Raw genomic sequence first — 25,204 nt, forward strand, 5'->3', positions numbered from 1 at the left:
TCAATTGAAAAACTAACTGAAATCTTTGAGGGGAAAAAATAAAAAAACAATAACCTGGTTGGATAAGTGTGCACACCCTTAAACTAATACTTTGTTGCAGCACCTTTTGATTTTATTACAGCACTCAGTATTTTTGGGTTAGAGTCTATTAGCATGGCACATCGTGACATGGCAATATTTGCCACTCTTCTTTGCAAAAGCACTCCAAATCTGTCAGATGACATCTCCTGTGCACAGACCTCTTCAGATCACCCCACAGATGTTCAATTGGATTCAGGTCTGGGCTCTGGATGGGTCATTCCAAATGTTAATCTTCTTCTGGTGAAGCCATGCTTTTGTGGATTTGGATGTGTGCTTTGGGTTTGGGAACTTCCTCTTCATCTTCAGCTTTTGAACGGACACCTGAAGGTTTTGTGACAAAATTGTCTGGTATTTGGAACTGTTCATAATTCCCTCCCCCCTGACTAAGGCCCCGGTTCCAGCTGAAGAAAACAAAGCATGATGCTGCCACCACAATGCTTCACTGTGAGTATGGTGTTCTTTGGGTGATCTGCAGGATGGTTTTTGCGCCAAACATACCTTTTGGAATTATTGCCAAAAAGTACAACCTTGGTTTCATCAGACCATAACACATTTCCCCACGTGCTTTTGAGGGACTTTTTCAGCCGGGCTTGGATGTTTTTCTTTGTAAGGCTTTTCATCAATTTTGGAGGGATGTCCAGTTCTTGGTAATGTCTCTGTTGTGCCATATTTTCTCCACTTGATGATGACTGTCTTCACTGTGTTCCATGGTATATCTAATGCTTTGGAAATTATTTTGTTCCCTTCTCCTGATTGATATCTTTCAACAATGAGTTCCCTCTGATTCTTTGGAAACTCTCTGTGGACCATGGCTTTTGATTTGAGATGCAACTAAGAAAATGTCAGGAAAATCCTACTAGAACAGCTGAACTTTAATCAGAGTCACTTTAAATGATGGCAGGTGTGTAATGACTTCTATTTAACATGAGTTTGAATGTGATTGGTTGATTCTGACCACAGCCACATCCCCAGTTATGAGAGGGTGTGCACAGTTATGCAAACAGGTTATTGTAAGTTTTTTTTTTTTTTCTCTTGAAGATTTCAGTTTGTTTTTCAATGGAATTGTTCACGTTATAGGTCACATTAAAAGTGGAAAAAGTTCTTACATGATTTATCTTTGTCTCATTCTTTTACATCACAAAAACCTGGAATTTTCACAGTGGTGTGTAGACTTTTTATATCCACGGTACATGTGCATGTGTGTTTATGAGGCCCATGTCCAACAATAGTTCTTCACGCAATTGAAGGAAATAATGTAACCCCAGAGTGCTGGTCGACATTCTGCAGAGCGCTCACCCTTCCAACATGAGATATTTATTTCTCACTTCCCCTCCCTTATTTCATGTTTGTACTTCACGACCTAACACACCGTCAAACATGCCATCATTCGTCCCGGGGACGGCCATTTGAGGGGCCCTGGCAGCTGTGTTCTCTGATTGATTGAGAGGACTCGTGACAGCTGCTTTAAAATCCATTATATAAACCAACAAAATTTGCTCGTTATGAAAGAAATGTGCAGTTGCAGTGCTATAACAAGTATTTCTGTTTTTATTGTATGTGTTCTCTTTTGAACATCTTTACTGACTAACCTTCTTTAATGAAATCTGGTAAAATCCTTTCGAAGTTGCTTATCTGTAAATACAGATATCCTATACACCTATGTGACCACTCCATATGGTGAATCAAATGAAATCTCTTTTTTCCTCTCAAACAAAACGTCAATTAAAACAGTTTGTGTATGTGTGTGTGTTTATGTGTGTGTCCTTGGGTGTGTCTGTGTGCGGGTGTGTGTTATTCTGTGGGGGAGTGTGTGTTTCAAGGTGTGTGTGTTTATGTGTGTGTCTGTGTCTGGGTGTGTGTTTGTCTGTGGGAGTGTGTATGTGTCAATGTGTGTGTGTTTATGTGTGTGTCTGTGGGTCAATCAATCATACAATCAAATGTATTTATAAAGCCCTTTTTACAACAGCAGTTGTCACAAAATGCTTTTACAGAGACACCCGGCCTTAAACCCCAAGGAGCAAACAACACTAGTGTTGAATTTCAGTGGCTAGGAAAAGCAGGCTGAATTTTAGGAAGAAACCTAGAGAGGACCCAGGCTCAGAGGGATGACCAGTCCTCTTCTGGCTGTGCCGGGTGAGATATTAAGAGTCCATTTGGAATAATTAATACATTTATCTGGGCTAAATCCAGAGTCAATTTAAATTTAGAAGTATGACCAGATGGACAAGGACAGGGACAGCAATGGGCCCCCCAAACCAGGTACTCCGCAGGTGTGGACCAGGACCTCATGTCCTGCTAAAGTTTAAAACGGGAGGAGACTGGGAAAATTCAGAAAATGCATTCCTCATATCAACAACGATTTATAGTGGAGAAGGAGAACTTAGTGGGGAAGGAGAAAAGACCCAATCCCCCAGCACAATAGTATAGCAACATAAGACCTTGGAACTGAGACGGGGGGGTCAGGCGACACTGTGGCCCTACCTGGGGGAGGCCCTAGACAGGGCCCAACAGGCAGGAAATCAATTCAGCCACATTGCCAGGCATCAACCAAAGGGACACCCACCAACCGCAACCACCCTGAATGAGGGCAGAGTATTGCCAGCAGAGAACAGCCCAATTGCACAAGTGCGCAACAGAGAGTCAAGAACAAGCCATTGACTCTTCCCCCGAAAGGCATTGGAGGGAGGGCATTCCAGTGGCGACGAGAGCCCACCTGGCAAGATAGCAAGGGTGGACAGTATCAAACCTTCTAGTCACCTTCACACCCCCGGGCCAGACTACACCTAATTATAAACCGTGCTGCAGAGATGAGTTGGGTGCGTCTGTTTGCGAGTGTGTGTCTGTCTGTGGGTGTGTGTGTCTGTGTCTGTTTGCGGGTGTGTGTTTGTCTGTTGGAGTGTGTGTGTGTGTCTGTGAGACAGATAGAGGAGGTTCCTCTCCCTTTCATCCTCCTAATGAATCCAGCCAGAGTATTTCTCTCATTAGCGTCATAGCAACAAGACAACACAGAAGATCCCCTCCAAATGGAATCCTACTCCCTTTGTAGTGTACACTACTTTTGATGAGAGGCTGGAGCTCTGTTCGAAATTAGTGTATATACAAAGGCAGTGGGGTGCAATTTCAGGCGCGTGCACAGTGAAACAATTGCATGCCTTTATGACATTCAACACCAGCCACCATATTTAAAAATAGAAAATATGCCTCTTCACCTTTTCTCTCGCCTTACCCCCCCCGTCTTCGTGAGACAATTTAACACTCAAAGGGTTCATTTAAAAAACCTATTTCCTGAGATTTTCTAAAGGAGAATTATCAGCGTTCGGAGAAGTCATTCATAAAAGAGAGAGAAGGGATGGGTGAATGAGGCACTGCCACGTCTGTTTTATGTTTCTAATTTTGACTGAGTGGGGAGAGAAAGGAGAGATAGAGATTGAAATGCCCTTTTCATGGCGCTAAAAGCATTTATTAAATAGCTAGGTCTATAATGGCTGCTCCCTGAAGACATAAAGCCTGATTTCCCTGGGTTTGGTAGGGAGGGGAATTGGAGGGATAACCTCCTCAGCTACAAGTCTAACAAAATTATCAAGATTAAGTGTTACAACGGGAGTCATGGTGTGTGTCTGTGTATGTGTGTGTTTGAGTCTGTGTATGTGTGTGTGTGTGTCTATGAGTGTGGCTGCTTACCTTGATCATTGGCCATCTTGTCTGGGTGTTCAACTAAAAGAAGCAGAGACATTCAAAAGAGAATATTAGTGCTAAGGTTCACCCAGGAGTACATGAAGAGACACAGAGATTAAGAGGGTTACATGGCCTTTGGTCAAAAGTAGTGCACTAAAGAGGGAATTAAGGTGGCATTTGGGATAACAACTTCCCTCTCAAAATACAAAAGTAGTGGCCTCCTAGACATCCTCAGATCAGCAAGTAGGTTCTTCTCAATCAAACCCTAACCCAATATGCTGACACAGTCTGACTCTAACCCAATATGCTGACACAGTCTGACTCTAACCCAATATGCTGCCACAGTCTGACTCTAACCCAATATGCTGCCACAGTCTGACTCTAACCCAATATGCTGACACAGTCTGACTCTAACCCAATATGCTGACACAGTCTGACTCTAACCCAATATGCTGACACAGTCTGACTCTAACCCAATATGCTGTCACAGTCTGACTCCAACCCAATATGCTGCCACAGTCTGACTCTAACCCAATATGCTGATAAAGTCTGACCCTAACCCAAAATGCTGATAAAGTCTGACCCTAACCCAATATGCCGACTCAGTCCTTTACCGCAACCCCCCACCCCCCCACAGCTCATCGTTATTCCGAGCGACTCTCAGAAGTGTGTGCATAAATGTTATTAAGGTCTCAAATTTCCAACCATGTTCCTGGGAATGCCACGCCATTACAACAGAGCCACATGGGACCACTGCAGAGACCCTTACCTGTCTATACTCAGTATTCATGGAATTCAGCACCGACTGCACTCCACACCTCATCTGAAGAATTCAGAAAGAAACTACTTTCTACATGCCAGTAATGCGATGTCCAGCCACAGCTCTGTGATGAACTGACAAACAAACCTGAGGCTCGGTAGGGAATAGGGCGCCATTTGTGAAATACTCTTTCCTCATTCTATTTGTCTGATAAAGCAGATCGAGTCAATTACCAGGAGCAAAACTGTTGCAGTCTGGATCACAGCGCCTAGCTCACTGTGCAGCTAGCTTCTACCAGGTCAACATTGTTAAACCTACCAAACTGCATTTACCTTCTACTACCACAAAACATTTTAACATGCAATTTGATTTGAAGACTGGCTCTCAGGAGTGAAGCTAGAAGGCTCAAAGCGCCAAAGTGACCTGGAATTAGGTCTATTAAAGCAGACTGGCAGTTCACCAACAGTGTATAAGTGTTACAGCAAAGGATAATAAAACCTCTGCGACATAACTTCTCTTCCATGGAAACAGTAATTGCGACGCACAGAGCAGAGACGGAACAAGTACCGCCAAATAGGGGTGTTGCTTCAGAATTAGGGCCCCAAATAGAATTCTACAGTCACATTCATCTACATATAAAAGGTACTCTTACTCTGAGATGTTTTGTGACCACAGACCTAGGATACCAGGGATGTTTAACTAGCCCCAGAGGATTTGCTGAGACATCCGTTACCGTTCACTGTCTGCAACAGATGCTAAACAGCACTTTAATTAATGATTTTCCTGCAGCTCTAGAAGTGAGCCACTTTAATTAATGATTTCCTACAGGACTAGCCTAGAAGGGAGATGCTACTTTGCATTAGCTCATTTCCCTTGACCTACAGTGAGGAATTAGTATTAGCACATTTCCAGTGACCTAAAGTGATGAATTAGCACGTTTCCAGTGACCTACAGTGATGCATTAGCATTAGCTCGGTTCTCTTGACCTATAGTGGTGACGCAGCGTTAGCGCGTTTACATTGACCTACAGTGATGAAGACAAACGACATGCTAATGCTACCGGGCCATAAACCCAACCACAAGCCTTCTTGTCATCAATGCGGAGGGGGATATAATTGGGGCTTCATGAAGCAGAGCATGCTGGGTGTAAGGAAATCATGTCAGAGGCTAGTTGGGAACAACAGCGGTGGATAGATTGTAAATTGATCCTTGTTAAAAGATGCCAGGGAATCCACCCACAAGAGACTTTGTGAAATGTAGGTTGTCTGGGTGGCTAAGGGGGCGGAGCAACGGTTTGCGATGCCAAGAATACAGAATTAAATTCCTGCTGTGGCCAACCCCCTTGGGCTTCCAAACTCACTTTAACCTTTTAATTTACTCTTTTGTTGTTTGCTTATAAATACATCCATTCTGGCATATCTGCCGAGTTAGCCCAGCATTACGTTGGGTTAGCTGACTGTCTGAAGAGACACACAGCCCCACAACGCCAACAGAAAATCCAACCCCCCCCCCCCCCCCCCCCCCCCCATTTCTTTAGGGATGTTGAGACCAGGGCCAGGCGGTTCACCGCGGCTAATTGTCGTACCTTTAATAGTCCTGAACTGGATAGGGTCGGACAGGGGGCCAACCCCTTTGGCGTTCTTAGCCTGTATCCTGAAGTAGTAGACAGTGTCCAGGTTGAGGTCCATCACCTGGTGAGTCAGACGGTCCCCACTAATGGACTCCATCACCCAGTCGTCTATAGGCATGTTTTTATCCAGCGTGTAGTAAAGGATGTAGCCTGGTAAATCGGGAAAACAGCACATAATGTAGCCTGGCAGAGCAGAATAACACTGATTTACCCCATAACCTGATATTCTATGAGCACATTGGGGAACAGGATGTAGCCTGGCGGAGGACAGAAACAACACAGATGCACAACGGCAGTCCTAGTTAACATTAGCAGTCATCAGGATCACACATGGAGACCAACATACAACATGAAAAGACTAACATTCAACATGAAAAGAGGAGAAATGAGGGCTGGAGATGGAAGAAAGAAATCTGTCTTAGTGCCCTTGAACAAGGCACTTAACCACAATTGCTCCTGTAACTAAGATTGTCTGATAAAAATGGAAAATGGAAATGGCTGGAGGAAAATGGAAATGAGTAAGGAGAGGTTAGGAGAGAGAAAATGGAATGGGAGGGGGGAGGGGAGAGTCAAGGGAAGAAGAGGTAAGGTATGGGAGTGCTTAGTGTCCAGGCGTCTAGTAAAGCAAAACATTTAGCTTTAAAAAGATAACATCTCTCTAGAAAAGGCAGTCCTCACCCATGATTCGTCCATTAGCCTCCATGGGGGGCTGCCAGCTGATGAGGATGGCTCTGGGTCTTCCCTCTCGACTGATGACGGTCAGGTCTTTGGGGGAGGAGCTGGGAGCTGTCAGCCAATCAGATGAGGAGAGAGAGAGGAAACAAGACATGTTGACAAATCAGGGGAGAAGAAGTAGAGGTCAGAGGCCAAGGTTCCACCACCGCTCACTAACAGTTCTTAATTAATCAATCTAATGTATTTATAAAGCCCTTTTTACATCAGCAGTTGTCACAAAGTGCTTTTACAAAACACCCAGCCTGAAACCCCAAGGAGCAAACAATAGTGTTGAATTTCAATGATTAGAAAAACTCCCTAAGAAGACCGAAATTTAGGAAGAAACCTGAGAGGAAACAGGCTCAGACGGGTGACCAGTCATCTTCTGGCTGTGCCAGGTGAATATTTTAAGAGTTAAACTACACTACCAATAATCCTGGGGTAAAAATAAACTACCATTAACTCCAGGGTAAAAAATAGCAAAATCTGAATGTTGGAACTCCACTTAGGTGTTTCTTTTCCCTGACACACAACACAAACTGGATGGTCTCTAATGGGCTGAAACAAAAGGATTAGAAATGATGCAGGAAATATTTCATGATGTTTCAAGAACTGCAACAATCTATCCTCAAAAAGAAAAGGAAACAAGAAAAACAGTCTATTGTTGGCCTCACAAAAGGAATCCCCATCTAAAGGAATTCCTAAACACATTGAAAGACAGAAAACCCACACTACATGTTCAGCTAGATTAAATATCAAACTCCTTCTAAAGTGGCACAACAGGACCGTTTAGTTGTTTCTATTCAGTGAACGACTAACCATGTCTTGTCTAAGATCAAACCAAGCACATGTTTCTGTGTGTTTGACTTATTTCTCCCTGAGACGAGCAATCACTAACGGACATAGTTCAAACCAGTCTCAGGAACCATGAGCTGAATCCAAAATGGCATCCAATTCACTACACGCTACACTATTTCCCAACTCGTCCAAAGCAGTGAACTATATTAGAAATCTTATACAGCCGTAGTTTCTAGAATGCCACTTGGGACACGCCGTAGTCACCTAACAACATCAGCAGCAAACACCGTCCAAACCAAACCGCCATCAGGACTCCTGTGTTGTTCTCGGTAATTGTGATAGATTACCTGAGGGAGAACAAGGGTCAGTGTTTATCAGAGCTTGAGAACATTCCCCCTGGTGGAGTCTGCCTGGCGACAGAGCTGATTAAGAGCTGCTGGTGATCCCGACCAGATCAGGTCATTAACATGCTGTTCTTAATTAACAAAGAGAGCTAAGAGGTCGCGTACAAGCTAGCATGGGGTGCGTTCCAATTACCACTCTTTTTTGCTAATACACTAGCTTGGACCAGTGCTAATTGGGGCTCTGGTACAATGTAGTGCACTAGGTAGGGAGTAGTGTGCTGATTTGTACACTAGAATGGCTTTACTAGTCTACAAGGAGGGAACAACAGTTTCAGTAAACAATTTTCAACATCAAAGAGCCTCAGAGGAGATTAAGAGCCGGCCACAGTTAAGAGTTGGCTGTAGCAAGACGCAGCTACAACTGAACGTCAGCGTCTTCATTACCAGACAGAGACTGTAAGATCTCAGCCGCTTGGCTTCTATAGGAGCCTTAACAGGCAACCCAGCGGTGTTGTGGATGGCTATAGAACAAGGGCTTCTCCCCCTGTAAACAATAGCTTACATCACAGAGCAGGACAGAGATTCTGGAATGTTGCTGGAATGAACGAACGCCTGCAACTGAATGTCAATGTATTCTAAAAAAGAATCGGTTTGCTGAATGGATCGAGAGCACACACTGGACAATCATGAGAACAATTGCCGCATAGTTCCAGAGAATGAATATCATTAAGGGGAACGGGTGAGAGGAGGTGAAGGGAACGAAAGAGAACAAGACCCTGAGAGAGGGGGAGAGAGAGAGGGAGGGAGGCAGGGAGAAAGGATGGGGGAGAACTAGAGCGTCAGATGCTGATATGCAGTGAGACAGGGAAACAGACAGAGAGGAAAAGACTGATAGGAAGAGACAGAGAGAGGAAGACAGAACGGGGGAGAGTGAGAGAGAAAGGTAAAGAGGAAAAGGGAGCCCTAAGTGGATGGAGAAAAAGACAGACAAAGAGGTCAGAACTCACCTGCTTCGTAGGTGGTGGCGTGTGCTGTCATACTCCACGTGCTGGACTTGCGACCCTTGGTTACCATGACGGCGAACTCATACATGGTGTTAGGCTTGAGGCCGGTTACGGTGTGGCTCAGAGCGGTGGTGTCAGCCGACTACAGGAGGCAACGTAACACCCCCCCCCCCAAAAATAAAACACATTCGGTCAGAGTGTAATTTCGGACGCAGCCCTGGGTGATGTTTCAGGAAGCATGCACACCGTCTCATCTAAGACCTTCCTGGTTTTCACTCAAAATAGATATAATCTGGAATGTGTTTGAGAGAAAAAAAAAATTTGCAATCATGGCAGCTGTAACGACAGACCACCGCAGCAAGTTGGGTCCATATTGTTCAGGTGAAGCAATGAGGGTTGAAATGAAGCAGTATAGCCAACTGAATTTAGATGTAGCTCTGTCATCCCACACAGGTAACAACAAGAAAAATAACAGCTTTCACAAAAACAGGATAAGGCAAAACCAAAAGAAGACAACAAACCCTACTGCCGCGAGAAACAAATCAAACAACAGTTGTGCCTCTGGGCTCACAGATTACCGTACTTACACAAACACACACACACACACACAGACCAAAAGTATGTATATCCCCTGGGTGTGCATTTTACGGATTTGGACACGAATATCTGAGCAAAATTTCAAACACATTCATCGAACTCAATTTAATAACTCACACAGAAAAATTACTTTGAAACCACTTATGTAATTAAAATGAACAGAAATGGAATTTTACTTATACTTTATTTATTGAATGGCCAAGTCAAAGCCCATATCTCAATCCAATCATAATGCTTTTGGGAAGAAAACCCTCAAATATGACACAGAGAAGAGTGGGCAGAAATGCTCCCCAGTCGATGTAAGTGAATAACAACCGGTTACAAGAAAAAACATCATGAAGTTATTTCAGTTATTTCCTTGGTTAAATTAGTTTACCTTTATCTGTCAATAAGCACTTTTCTCACATGACTGAACACACACACCTTACCCTCCCCCCACATGCACACACACACACACACACACACACACACACCTTACCCTCCCCCCATATGCACACACACACCTTACCCTCCCCCACACACACACACACACACCTTACCCTCCCCCCACATGCACACACACACACACACACACACCTTACCCTCCCCCCACATGCACACACACACACCTTACCCTCCCCCCACATGCACACACACACACACACACACACCTTACCCTCCCCCCATATGCACACACACACCTTACCCTCCCCCACACACACACACACACCTTACCCTCCCCCCACATGCACACACACACACACACACCTTACCCTCCCCCCACATGCACACACACACACACCTTACCCTCCCCCCACATACACACACACACCTTACCCTACCTTAAACTTTCCGCTAGTAGAGTAGCTGGTTTTCCACTTGACTGAGTAGTACCGGACCTCAGCGGTCTTCTGGTTCTTGGTCATGGAGTTGTCAGCCCAGCTGACCCTGACGGAGTCCGGGGACAGAGCCACAGCCTGCACACCTACGGGGGGGATCATGGGGGTGGACGTATCTGGCAGGGGAGTAGGGAATTTATCAAACAGATGGAAAAGGTCGTCGTCTGATGGGTCAATGGGGTCTGGATTTGGATTAATTCCCAGAAGACACATGGCATGTTAAGGTTGGGCAAAGGTAAAGATGGATGGAGTCCCGTGCAACAATGGACCACCGCGAAGAAGGAATTGGATAGGAGTGAGCATGCAGTCAAGTGAATGAATGAATGAATGAATGAATGAGGAGTGGAAAGAAAGGCAATGAAAGTGACAAACAAAGAGAGGAAGAGAGAGGAAAAGACAGAGTAAGGAAAAAGCCACACAGTTGTACTAACAGGCACAGAACTAACTACATAGCTTAACTACAAAACAAGTATTAACTACCAGTTGTAACTACAGCCACGCCTAAAAAGAGCAAAAAGAAAGCAGGTAGTTTGTTAAAAAGCATATAGCTAACTATTATGACACAGCAACTAGTAGAAACAGTGACTAAGCTATTAGGAAACAGTAACCCACAAACCAGCTATTTGGACACAGTGACTAGCTAACACGCTATTTGGACACAGTGACTAGCTAACAAGCTATTTGGACACAGTGACTAGCTAACACGCTATTTGGACACAGTGACTAGCTAACACGCTATTTGGACACAGTGACTAGCTAACACGCTATTTGGACACAGTGACTAGCTAACACGCTATTTGGACACAGTGACTAGCTAACACGCTATTTGGACACAGTGACTAGCTAACAAGCTATTTGGTCAATGTGACTAGCTAACCAGCCAACCCTTCCCTTAAGGCCTATAAAAAGCCTATCTGCATTAAGTATTACCAGTGTCCAAAGAGCACAAATAGACAGACATTAACAGGCTAAATCTTCACAGTGTTGTCTGCCAACAGAGACACATTTCACAGAGCAAAACACCACATAAACACCATATAAGTGGGCCAGATGTCAAATGGCGTCACTGGTCAAACGCAGCCCTCACCACCCATCAGCATACTGATGAAAACCTAAAAACAAAACCCACAAAAAATCTCTCCAATAGCATAATGTGGAAAAACGTTGCAGTCTCCGTTGAATAAGTGGCTAAGCGTGGCGCTGTGAGGTGTAGGGAGATGTTTGCACACTGATGTCTGAGAGACAGAGAATTAAATGGCAGACAGAGGCATGGGAATATATTCCCCTCTTGCTGCAGTGTTCATTGGTCAGCCTTTAACAAGGCGTTTTAATGCGTCTCGTAAAGATGTGGCCCTGCATTAAATGATGAATATCTCGGTGCACCAGCAGCTATTCAGACAGGCAGCTATAGGCGCTGGCTGGTTTTCCATCAAGCTCTATTTTCTGACAGAGAGAAAGTGAGAGAGAGAGAGAGAGAGAGAGAGAGTGTGGCGGAGCGAACGATGGGATTAGAATGTAATAGTACTGATTTAAATTCCCTCAGCTATCAGGTAGTGTGTGTTAGCAGACCTGCGTGTGTTACACACTATGTGTGTGTGTGTGTTAGAAGATGTGAGCGAGTGTGTGCCTCTTCCTCTCAGACACTAGACAGTGTGTGACCTTGCGGTGAGTCAGGCAAAATACTGCGGGACACTCTGTCTGTGGATGAAAGACAAGCGGAGCCCTGAAGATCCTATTATATTACACATCCTCTCATTTTTAATTCTATGGGTGTCGCTAACATGTCCGTCCTCCTCCTCCCTGACAAGGTTGTGTCCATAGAAATAGGAGGATGTTCCATTCAGCCTGAGCAGAACGAGTGGTGCGCCAACATGGGCAAGGATGAACGGCTAAAAATACCTGCCGGTTAAGCCGACAGGTGATGATGACTGTGCAGAAGCACTTTTCCGACAGGCCTCCTCGTTGTTCACTTTGGCTACGCTGACCTCAGGAGAAAGGAAACCAAATTACAACGGCCGAACTGTGGCCCGTGGTCCATACACCAGCTGCTGTTCCCATTGGCCCGTGGTCCATACAGCAGCTGCTGTTCCCATTGGCCCGTGGTCCATACGCCAGCTGCTGTTCCCATTGGCCCGTGCGTGTTGCCCTCTAATTGGCCGACGTGTCCATAATCCCAATTTGGCCGTGAAATTAGACGGCAATTTTCTGGGTGGGGATGCGCCGCGCCAGCCGTCCGTCATGGCATGACCCCGCAGAGAGATGCCGTAATGGATGTGGGTCAAATCAGCGGCCAGTTCCCCTGCTTCAGCTATACGGCGTCTTTTACCCAGAATGCAACAGTGGTGGCAAAATTCATCATGTCCCACACCGTGTTTTTCGTACATTGGAAAATTGTCTCATCGCTTTTAGCAAACCTTCACTTGTAAAAATGTTTGAATAAAACATAAGTGAAATGTTAATTTGTTTAGCCTTGTTTGGTCCTACACGGTACGAACATAGCAGACTGTGTTTTGATGTGGATGTGTAGAAATATACCCACTGCTTAAAGCTGCCCGTCTCTTGATGTACATAACATGTGGCACGTTTGATCTGATGTGAAAATAAACCCAGGCTGTTTAGAGAGTCCCACATCTGTGTGAACATCAAGAGAACGCGTTGACAGTGTAGTCAGGTGAGTTGTATCTGCCAGGCAACGAAAAGCTGTGATCAGCTGGCTCTCTCACTGTACTCTCCCTCCTCCGCACGCGTGCGGCTAGCTTAGCGATGTACATACCCGTTATGGATCGGGTGACGGCGCTCTCGTACAAAGGGACACCCTCTCCTGCGTTGTTGAACGCTTTCAGGGAGATCACATAGTGGGAGCTGGGCTCTGTGGGGAGAGAGATGGGAATGCAGTTGGGTGATCAATATATAAATACATTCATGAGTCCATCAATCAACCAAGTAAACTATACATCCATCAGTCAAGCAATAATCAATACATTCATTAATCTGTCAATCAACACAGTAATCCATTAATCAATCGATGAATGTTCTGTAACAGACTTTACTTTAGAAACAACTATTCTAAACGTGCAGTTCCCTTAAACGACTGTTGGTGTCATTATCAAAGATCGGCGAACAAGGCCAATAAAATATGTTTTTCAGAATAATGTGCATTGCTTGATTAAGATTTCTTGTTTAAACAGTCTGACCTCAATTCAACTTTGTTTATCTTCAGATTTGAAGCTCATTCAAAACAATATTGATTTTCATAGCTTTATTTTACACATCTTCCAACAAGGCAGCCAATAATTCTGGAGGGCACTCTCACTAAAATTAAGACACAAACATTGCACAACAGACATAGCATAACAGTTGTAACAGATGTAGCGTAACAGACATAGCGTAACTTTATGGTAGAAAGATCTCCAACATTGTCATTACAACATTCGAATAGATTACATTGATTACATAGATTACATTGATATTAAACCCAACCCTGAGATTAATCTAATCAACACTGTATTCAGGATGTTTGTGTGGTCTTGGCTAGATTAATGTTCAGGTCAGTAACCACAAGCTACTTAACATCCCTTTGTAACACAATATACGGCTGTAATTGTATATATCTTTGAACACAGTGTGTTTCTCTAGCAGAGGAGCCGATGGGTGGTACCGAGGCACACCACAGAATAATCCTGGTCTATTTCAATAGGTTGGTAACAGTGAGCAGACCTGGGGACAGCTGCTGGAGTGACCCAGCATTTTGTCCTCACGGCCGCCTCTCTTGGCTTTATACTGTAAAGCTGTCAATCCACAGGAAAGCCATGGTCCTTGAGTTGGAAACAGTGTTACACCAAACCACACAGAGAGCCAAAGAAAGAAAGAGAGATGGAGAGAAAAGGAGAGAGAAAGAGAGAGACAGACTCGCGTAACCTCAGTGGGTCGACTCTCTCACAGCACAGCAGGGCACCAGGACTTTGAAGTTGCTCTAGTTTCTGCAACGCTTACATCAGAACTGGGACTGAACTGGCAAGTTTTCTCCACATACAAACCCAGTGTAATAGTGACAGAGAAAATTAAAGGCAGGACACATTGATTTACTTTGTCACTCAAACTTTTACTTGCAAACCAGGGAGTACAATGGGATGGCTCAAATGGCAGATTGCTGATCACTGAAACGTTATGTATTACAGGTATTGGAGTAAATCGACTGCCAGCCTTTACATCCAGGCATTGGTATCCATGGGGCTGTACTCATGTGGGGACTCTAGTTCTTTACGTTAGCTCCTGTCACTCCTGACGACCCCTGAACTCTGAAGCCCTGTGCATAAGAATGGGAGGCCGGTGAGCATGACCCCAGAGCAGGGTGAGAGACAGATCAGAAGGCAGAGAAAGAGAGAGACAGATCAGAAGGCAGAGAAAGAGAGAGACAGATCAGAAGGCAGAGAAAGAGAGAGACAGATCAGAAGGCAGAGAAAGAGAGAGACAGATCTGAAGGCAGAGAAAGAGAGAGACAGATCGAGGAGTAGAGAAAGACAGATCGAGAGGTGGAGAGACAGACAGTGTCAGTTCATGTGTGTGTGTTTGTGTGTGTGCATGCGTGTTGTGTGTGTGAGTGTGTGTGCATGCGTGTAGTGTGTGTGTGTGTGTGTGTCTGTGTGTGTGTTTGTGTGTGTGTGTATGTAGCTACAGGGAGAAGAACGTGTAAAAGCTGGCCGACTGATTGATTGTTGTAGATGGACAGACTGACCAACCTGTAAGCCCATCTTCCTATCCTGAGGTTCTGTCTGTCTGAGTCCAAACGGACACACCGCTCAATATTGAAACCATGGAAACTGACTAGTGGTTGTGGGGTGGACACCATGTTAAATATTGATGGAGCACTGGCCCATTTGTCAGAGCAGGTTAGTTGTTAAGACACTGAGCAGAGGGCAGCGATAACCAACATCTGTACTGACAAACAACACTGAACGTTCCACATCACTTTCATTTGTACAATGGCAACTTCGTCTCTCAATATCTTCATCAGAGTTGACGGGCTGATGATCTTCTGCTTTGTGGATGTGTGTCTGTGTGTTTGCGTGTGTTTTTGAGTGTCTCCGTGTGTGTGTTAGAGGAACAAGGATTGCTGAACCAACACCTCAGTTACCACATGTTTTGCGCTTGAATTGCTTTCCCTGATACGACAAACCCATGCATATACAGTATCTCACAAAAGTGAGAACACGCGACACATTTTTGTAAATGTTTGAGTATATCTTTTCATGTGACATCACTGAAGAAATGACACTTTGCTGCAATGTAAAGTAGTGAGGGTACAGCTTGTATAACAGTGTAAATTTGCTGTCCCCTCAAAATAACTCAACACACAGCCATGAATGCCAACTTGTACTGTGACATACTGAAGCAGAGCCCCTAGACAACCACTGCCTTGTTAAAGAAGCTGAGGGTAAAGGTGATGGACTGGCCAAGCATGTCTCCAGACCTACACCCAATTGAGCATCGGTGGGGTATCCTCTAACGGAAGGTGGAGGAGCACAAGGTCTCTAACATCCACCAGCTCTGTGATGTCATCATGGAGGAGTGGGTGAGGACTCCAGTGGCAACCTGTGAAGCTCTGGTGAACTCCATGCTCAAGAGGGTTAAGGCAGTGCTGGAAAATTATGGTGGCCACACAAAATATTAACACTTTGGGACCAATCTGGACATTTTCACTTAGGGGTGTACTCACTTTTGTTGCCAGTGGTTTACACATTAATGGCTGTGTGTTGTGTTATTTTGAGGGGACAGCAAATGTACACTGTTATACTAGCTGTACACTCACTACTTTACATTGTAGCAAAGTGTCATTTCTTCAGTGTTGTCACGTTAAAAGATATACTCAAATATTTACAAAAATGTGAGTGGTGTACTCACTTTTTGAGATACTGTATGATCATATGGGGAATAATGTGTGCAGCACAGTTCTGCACGTGTAGCGAACTTGAACACTGATTTCCAGTCATTATAGATCTACTGTATAATCGAACTGTAAGGTGCCCTAACTGCAAATAAAAATCACAGCTATTTGTTATTGTCTCTTCTCTCATGCAAATGGTTGGTGCTTTTTTCAAAATGAAATTTCCACTTCAAGCGTTTTCTTGTTATGCTCCTGTTAAACAGTGGATTATAATTAAATGCTGTTTTTAAAACAGAATTAATGAGCATTACCAGAATACATGGATGGCATATCAATAAATAGAATTTGGTTTTAAAGAATTAGAACCTGTCTTTATAATTAATGGAATCATTCAAAATGGATGGTCAGTATTAAAAAAACGATCAAACAATCATTGTAGATCATCTAATCTAGTTAATTAACGTCAATATAAGGATTCCTTCGACAGAACTTTTTCTATCAATTAAATAATATAGTTTATGACTACCAGCAACTCAAGACAGCCTGTTCTGGAAGCACAGAAAAGTTAACAGACATTTTAACTCTTAGAATATCAGAAGTCCCTAGCTCATCTCTTCAACTCCTTGGCAGGAGAAGGATTATGTTGACCGAATGCTTGCGGTTTTGTCATCAACATGAATCCAATGAAGTAACAACTGATAAAGTCTTCCATGTCTGATTTCGCAGATATGCTACAACATATAGTACTTAATATGGAGCCCAGTGGTCTCTAGCTGAGGAGCCTGGGTCATAATCCATGGATGAGGATGATCGCCTGTCCTTCAGACTGAGATGGAGGACCTGTTGCCAGGCCACAGAGAGGTCAGGCAGCTCTCTAAGGAATAGTGAATAAATTGAAACTCATGCATGATGACATTCTAATCTCGGCCAGCTCTACAGAGGATTCTAGTGCAGTGTGACATCCACATTCATGCATAATAAATAGGCAGCATTTGCTGATGGATTATCCAGCCAGACTGCATTAATTAGGCATTGAACACGTGCAGTAGAACTGTTTAACCACTGTTATATTTATATCCTGTGGTGAAGACATCCACCACTTCTCCAGCCAGTCAGACTGACGACAGCCTTAACCAGTACTATTATCTTTTGACTGGGCTACTGGGGAAGCCTACATTTGATGAGAGGAGACATTCTGCTTCTCTCAGGGCCTAAAAAAATCAATCTCAGTAAAGATTCTCTGTTGAGCTTGATTTTTTAGACCAGGGTTTGACTTAATCAGAGCCCGTAAAACTGTCCAGTAAAGATTTTTAGCACACCATTTATAATAGTATTTTAATGCCGGATGTAACATGGATGTGAAATGGATGTGACATGGATGTAACAATTGGGCCACCGAGTACATAAATAACATGGAGCAATTTTGTTTCGCAACCACTGTCTGAAATCAGACATCCACTGTGTAGTTCATCTCTGACTGCCTTAGTACTGAACCCAGCCAGCTCGTCCATCATGATGTCTACGATTAACCACTGGATCTAGATTAATACCCCTCCTCTGAGATGCCCGGTGAAACATTAAGAGAACTAAACAACGTGACTTACTGCTGCCGTAGAGAATAGAAAATACAACCTTCTATTGGCTAATTTGTATGCAAAGGAACTGAAATGAGACGAGATATCAGGCAGTGGATTTGTTCTGACCTTTATCAAGTCGAAGCACCCAGGTTCACAAGGGATTCTTTTTTAGTTGGGTGCTTTTTGTTCAGCTGTAATGGTGATGGGATGTACTCCCCAGTGGGGCAGAGGTGAAAAGGCAGTGTTCAGTCTCGTTGACATTATGCAGTAAATATAGCGTTTCACCCTTTGGACTGGTTATAGTTGGTAACAGTGGGACCGTCCAGACGGAAGGAGAGGGAGACAGAGAGTTGGGGCAGAGTTGGGATTCATCTCCCTGTCACCAGTGGTGGTTTCACTTGCCTAACACCAAACACTCACCTTCTAAGCACTGAACATTCACCTGCCAAGCACCAAACACTCACCTTCTAAGCACTGAACATTCACCTGCCAAGCACCAAACACTCACCTTCTAAGCACCAAACACTCACCTTCTAAGCACAAAACACTCACCTTCTAAGCACCAAACACTCACCTGCCAAGCACCAAACACTCACCTGCCAAGCACCAAACACTCACCTGCCAAGCACCAAACACTCACCTTCTAAGCACCAAACACTCACCTGCCAAGCACCAAAAACTCATTTGCCAAGCACCAAACACTCATTTGCCGAGCACCAAACACTCACCTGCCAAGCACCAAGCATTCAACTGTGAATGTGTGTGTTTCAGACTCAACAGAACTACAACCAGAACAGACTTCGGGTTCAATCAGGCGATGGGGAAGAACTCACCAAGATTTTCAATGGAGTAGTATCTCTGCTTGTTGTCCACCCTGACCGTCTCAGCGTAAGGACTTCCTACTCCGTAGCCAATGATGTAGCCCCGTACCAGGATGTTGGGGTTGAGGGGCGGGGTCCAACTCATGATGATGCTATTGGGCAGCGGGCGAACGTGGAGGGAACTCGGCTGGTTCGGGACTTGGCTCTCTGCAGAAATTGAAAATGGAAGGAAAATATTTAGAAACTGAAACTGAATCTTTTACTGGTCTTTGATTACCCACTTGTGTGACACTGAATTATGTTTTTAAAATTGCATGCACAGACCTCACAAGTAGTGTATGGGCTCAGCCAAAACCTTAAAGCAATATGCTTCAAAACATCTCCACACAAAATGGTAAATATAATTTTTTCAGTGGGTCTGCAGAAAACATTAATTTAAAATTTTTTGCTAATCCACATATGTTCTTCAAAAGAAAAGAGACACCTTTTTGTGTTTTACAGCTCAAGTGAGAAACAATTTGATGTTCTGTAGAAGGCGTGTCATTGACTTGGTTGTTAAGGCACCGCTTAGAAATTAGTTGTACACAGGTTTACATTCCTGGAAATCGTGGAAATTAGTAAGCATTTTAAGGTTTTGATGGGGGTTACTACAGCCCTGATTAACATGAAATGGCTGTAGAGTTTGTTGTGGTGACGCTGTGAAACAGTCTGTACTCACACAGACAACTAAGCCAGCCAAAGAAACCATCTGGGTGCTGAAACAATGCTAAAAGTATGTGGGAAATCAGGTCAAACATGGATAAAAACACAGCAATTCAAGCCCTGTGTGAGCATATAATGGTTCATGTCTTAACCCATTATCTGCCGGAGCGCCATTCTGAGGTTAGTATCCGTTTATTGAGTAATAATCCATTAGAATTGCATTAGGTTTCTTTGTCATCCTGTAAATGCATCCGCCTGATTGATCCTTTCCTTATCTCCCTGCACTTCCTCATGAATTACCTCCTTTTTAAATCTCCTCCCTAATTGCCTGGCTGCCACAGTTTGTTCTGCTCTTGCTATGTATAATTTATACGAGAAACAAACTTATTTTAAGTTTCGCCAGACAGAGTGAGATCCCGTGTCCCGATTGGCACCCTACTCCTACAGTACGTACTACACCCTGATCACAGCAGTAAGGGGGCTCTACGCAGACGGTTTGGGACGGGCCCAGTGAGGGTGCTGCTGGGATATGTCACTGTGTTTTTGTTTAGAGGTAGCAAGCTGCCAGTCAGGCAATCAAACATGGCCTCCAGACTGGAGGACTGGGAGTCGTTGCAAGCTGCTGCTGAACAGTTAGCGTGAAGCCAGTCCGTCCCACATGGATAGTCATTCTCTCTGGACATATCTCCCTCCTCATCCCCCTCTATCTACACATCTCTCCCTCCTCATCCCCCTCTATCTACACATCTCTCCCTCCTCATCCCCCTCTATCTATACATCTCTCCCTCCTCATCCCCCTCTATCTACACATCTCTCCCTCCTCATCCCCCTCTATCTACACATCTCTCCCTCCTCATCCCCCTCTATCTACACATCTCTCCCTCCTCATCCCCCTCTATCTACACATCTCTCCCTCCTCATCCCTCTCTATCTACACATCTCTCCCTCCTCATCCCCCTCTATCTACACATCTCTCCCTCCTCATCCCCCTCTATCTATACATCTCTCCCTCCTCATCCCCCTCTATCTACACATCTCTCCCTCCTCATCCCCCTCTATCTACACATCTCTCCCTCCTCATCCCCCTCTATCTACACATCTCTCCCTCCTCATCCCCCTCTATCTACACATCTCTCCCTCCTCATCCCCCTCTATCTACACATCTCTCCCTCCTCATCCCCCTCTATCTACACATCTCTCTCTCCTCATCCCCCTCTATCTACACATCTCTCCCTCCTCATCCCCCTCTATCTACACATCTCTCTCTCCTCATCGCCCTCTATCTACATATCTCTCTCTCCTCATCCCCCTCTATCTACATATCTCTCTTTCCTCATCCCCCTCTATTCTACACATCTCTCTCTCCTCATCCCCCTCCATCTACACATCTCTCTCTCCTCATCCCCCTCTATCTACACATCTCTCCCTCCTCATCCCCCTCTATCTACACATCTCTCTCTCCTCATCGCCCTCTATCTACATATCTCTCTCTCCTCATCCCCCTCTATCTACATATCTCTCTCTCCTCATCCCCCTCTATCTACATATCTCTCTTTCCTCATCCCCCTCTATTCTACACATCTCTCTCTCCTCATCCCCCTCCATCTACACATCTCTCTCTCCTCATCCCCCTCTATCTACACATCTCTCCTCATCCCCCTCTATCTACACATCTCTCCCTCCTCATCCCCCTCTATCTACACATCTCTCCCTCCTCATCCCCCTCTATCTACACATCTCTCCCTCCTCATCTCCCTCTATCTACACATCTCTCCCTCCTCATCCCCCTCTATCTACACATCTCTCTCCTCATCCCCCTCTATTCTACATATCTCTCTCTCCTCATCCCCCTCTCTCTACACATCTCTCTCTCCTCATCCCCCTCTATCTACATATCTCTCTCTCCTTATCCCCCTCTATTCTACACATCTCTCTCTCCTCATCCCCCTCTATCTACACATCTCTCTCCTCATCCCCCTCTATTCTATATATCTCTCCCTCCTCATCCCCCTCTCTCTACACATCTCTCTCTCCTCATCCCCCTCTATCTACACATCTCTCTCTCCTCATCCCCCTCTATCTACACATCTCTCTCTCCTCATCCCCCTCTATCTACACATCTCTCTCTCCTCATCCCCCTCTATCTACACATCTCTCTTTCCTCATCCCCCTCTATTCTACACATCTCTCTCTCCTCATCCCCCTCTATCTACACATCTCTCCTCATCCCCCTCTATCTACATATCTCTCTTTCCTCATCCCCCTCTATTCTACACATCTCTCTCTCCTCATCGCCCTCTATCTACATATCTCTCTCTCCTCATCCCCCTCTATCTACATATCTCTCTTTCCTCATCCCCCTCTATTCTACACATCTCTCTCTCCTCATCCCCCTCCATCTACACATCTCTCTCTCCTCATCCCCCTCTATCTACACATCTCTCCTCATCCCCCTCTATCTACATATCTCTCTTTCCTCATCCCCCTCTATTCTACACATCTCTCTCTCCTCATCCACCTCTATCTACACATCTCTCTCCTCATCCCCCTCTCTCTGCACATCTCTCTCTCCTCATCCCCCTCTCTTTGCACATCTCTCTGCATCTCTCCATCTTCATCTCTTCCCCATGTCTCTCTTTTTCTATCTGTCTGCCCCCCCACACCCTGTCCCTCTCTCTCCCCCATTCTCTCTGTCCTGAACAAACTGCCCTTGGAGCTTGGCGGATGCCTACACAGCATGTTAGTATGATGATCAATCTGTCAAACTGCATATAAACACATTTGGTCTCACTCACCAGTATAAATATTTAAATACCTCGCAGACACAGAGCCTAGAATAAAGACGCGGACAGGTCTGAATGCAGTAATTTAACCTCAGGGAATAAAGACAGAGAGGGGCATCAAAAACGTATTCCCTAACAAAGTGCCCTATTTCTCACCAGGTCCCATGGGGCCAAAGTAGGGCACTATATGGGGAGTAGGGCGTCACTTGGGAAGACACACACTGATGTTTGAATAGAATGTTTGTTGTCTCACCATCAAGGTCGTTTTCTGGCGTCTCCGCGGTGAACCACTCGCTGGCTGGGCCCGTACCGTTGGCTGTCATGGCTGCCACCTGGAAGCTGTACTGACTGCCTTTCTCCAGGCCTGGAGAGAGTCCAACGGAAACAGGGAAACACGTCAGAACGATGTCAGGAAGTTGTTAAACATGGACAACCTTCAGCTGAGAGAGTATGTCCCTGAACCATGTACTGCCCGCCTTTCTACAGAGCTGCCAAAGAGAAACACAACAACATGAATATATCATACACAGCTGTACGGACCGCCGGTGTCTAGACCTGAGAAAAGACACGGAAACATGATGGAAACACAAAGATTCTGAACACAATACCCATCAAATGTCCTCGAAGCCTTTCTCTAGGCCTGAAGGCAGCTGGAAACAATCACATCACAGACACGTTAAACACACCATACGCCCCTCAACGCTTGTGTGGCTGAGCACTAACAGCCGACAAAAAACATCCAGTAGAAAAGCCTTCCTTTTCCACCTTGATACATGTCCTCAGACCCATTTCTGAGTCTTTGTTCCCAGTACCACGACTAACTAGCTATTACTTTAAGGGCTGATTTCTGTCAGTGTGTCACAGAAGAAATCTGAAGGGAGTTCGGGACCATATCCTGCTAAATTACATCTTCCACTTAAGAGACAGAACAGGTGTTGGTACAGTGTGACAAACAGACAGAGAGACCGACAGAGAGACAGACAGACAGACAGAGACAATCAGACAGAGAGACCGACAGAGAGACAGACAGACAGAGACAATCAGACAGAGAGACAGACAGGAAGACAGAGAGACAGACAGAGACAATCAGACAGAGAGACAGACAGGAAGACAGAGAGACCTACAGAGACAGAAAAACAGAGAGGTTTCCTTCCCAATGCCATCGTTGTGGTAAAAGACGGTGAGCTTTACAGGAAGCAGGCTGCTGTTTGGATACTTGGGCTGGGATTAGAACGACACACACGCTCGCCTGTGTGGAAGTAATCATCCTCTGAGACCGGGAAGCCATCTGAGATATTCATCATCGCAATAATGAAAAAGAATATCATTTTCATCCAAATTCAGCATTCTGATTGAAATAATACCTTGTGGCGGGGAAATGAACACCTAGCTGTGCATCTGTGTTGTGATGCGTCGAGCTTAGCCCACCCCCACACCCACCCCCACCCCCGCCCCCACCCCCACCCCCACCCCCCGCCCCTGAGGACAAATACTCCTGCATCTGTCTCTGCCACAGACTCAGGCACTCGCAAATTGAACTATTTGTTTTTTTTCTTCTTTCCATATGAATCTGCCATTAACGCAGCGCGCCAAATGCCTTTCTGCCTTTAGTTCACATCCACTGACCAGACCGGCCTACGCAACATGATGAAATAATGTACAGGAAAATATAAATCATTGATCAAACCATAAAGTATGCATGCAAAATAAACTGCAGTAAACCTCCGAGGTATTAAAATATGCAGTGAGTGTGTACAAGGTATCAAGAGAAAACAAATTAATTCTTACTTGATGCTTATATATTCATCTGTGTTATCGGGATAATAAATTATTCATGGCAAATTTCTGCAAATCCGATTCCCTGAGATTCTGTGATATTTAAATGGGAATGCTTTTCCCAGCTGGGACGCTGGGTGTGGAGCCTTGAGCGGCAGACCAGAACAAGGAACCAGAAACCTCACCTGTGAAGAGGTACCAAAAGTTGTTGGGTTCGATGGCCTCTTGGTCTCCTCGTCTGCCGGTCTTGCGGTGTCGGAGCTTATAGCCGGTGATGAACCCGTTCTGGCTGTTGGGCGGTGGGGGCTGCCAGCTTACTTTGATGCTCTGGAACATAACGTATAGTCAACATGTGCGACCCAAAGGGAAATGAACCCACAACAGCAGACTGCAGAATGGCCATGAAGGAAAGCTAAGCTGGACGTACATAGTTAGACATGACATCATGAAATGTCAATACCATGAGATCAAATGTCAACACCATAACATCACAGCCATAACGACCTCATCCAGTTCTTGCACACTAGAGCCATAATTACTGAGTTTGGCCATTGTGGTTTCTCTTTGAAAATTCCCAGATCGCCCCTTCCACCATCATGGCCTGACATTCCAGATTTAAGGGTTATGCTGTTTATTTCTGATCATTTACAAAACCTAGGAAGATGTCCAGTTACAGCAGATTTGTTGACAACACCACACGATATAGATTTAGACTCACATTATCCTGAATGCTAATGAATAGAAATGTCTGTTAATTTTGCTGCTCCGTTTAGCTAATTAAAAGTCATTTCATGGGTAATTGTGGGAGGTGTTCCCTGTTCTGACATCACCACTAAACGTGCTAACATGCCGTCCAATCTGAAACCTTGAACAACCCTCTTGACATGGGGGTACGCTGTCCACACAGGATATAACCTCAGATGAGCAGGAAAGTGCTAAAGCTACCAGCTACCAACTACACTGTAGATCGATGGAAAGGAGTTGATGTTAATCGCGTCAATACCGTAACATTGCATTTTCATCAACACTGAAACATTCCCACAGTGTCAACACCATAACACTACAGGCATGTCCTTATCATAACACCATAGTGTAAGACAGTGTTGGAGCACTGTGTCTATCTGAGCACTAGCCTGAGGACTACAAAACCTCACGAGACAGAAATCTGTCTAAGACATGC

The 25,204-nt window shown here is 44.8% G+C and overlaps 1 protein-coding gene across 2 annotated transcripts in view; it reads right to left on the minus strand.

The window, feature by feature from the left end:
- Positions 1 to 25,204, minus strand: part of dcc (DCC netrin 1 receptor) — a 254,985-nt gene that overhangs the window by 41,437 nt on the left and 188,344 nt on the right. The window contains exons 13-21 of one of the 2 annotated variants that reach the window (XM_029117184.2): positions 24,210 to 24,351; positions 22,502 to 22,612; positions 18,776 to 18,970; positions 13,255 to 13,350; positions 10,425 to 10,597; positions 9,010 to 9,148; positions 6,825 to 6,932; positions 6,102 to 6,296; positions 3,763 to 3,795 (exon numbers count right to left, since the gene is read on the minus strand). In XM_029117184.2, the coding sequence (XP_028973017.1) occupies positions 3,763 to 3,795; positions 6,102 to 6,296; positions 6,825 to 6,932; positions 9,010 to 9,148; positions 10,425 to 10,597; positions 13,255 to 13,350; positions 18,776 to 18,970; positions 22,502 to 22,612; positions 24,210 to 24,351 (1,192 nt within the window). Of the gene's footprint in view, positions 1 to 3,762; positions 3,796 to 6,101; positions 6,297 to 6,824; positions 6,933 to 9,009; positions 9,149 to 10,424; positions 10,664 to 13,254; positions 13,351 to 18,775; positions 18,971 to 22,501; positions 22,613 to 24,209; positions 24,352 to 25,204 lie in introns of both variants that reach the window. The other variant, XM_029117182.2, reaches the window with a different exon arrangement.

The sequence above is a fragment of the Esox lucius genome, chromosome 23, assembly GCF_011004845.1.
Source record: "Esox lucius isolate fEsoLuc1 chromosome 23, fEsoLuc1.pri, whole genome shotgun sequence".
Taxonomy (NCBI): domain Eukaryota; kingdom Metazoa; phylum Chordata; class Actinopteri; order Esociformes; family Esocidae; genus Esox; species Esox lucius.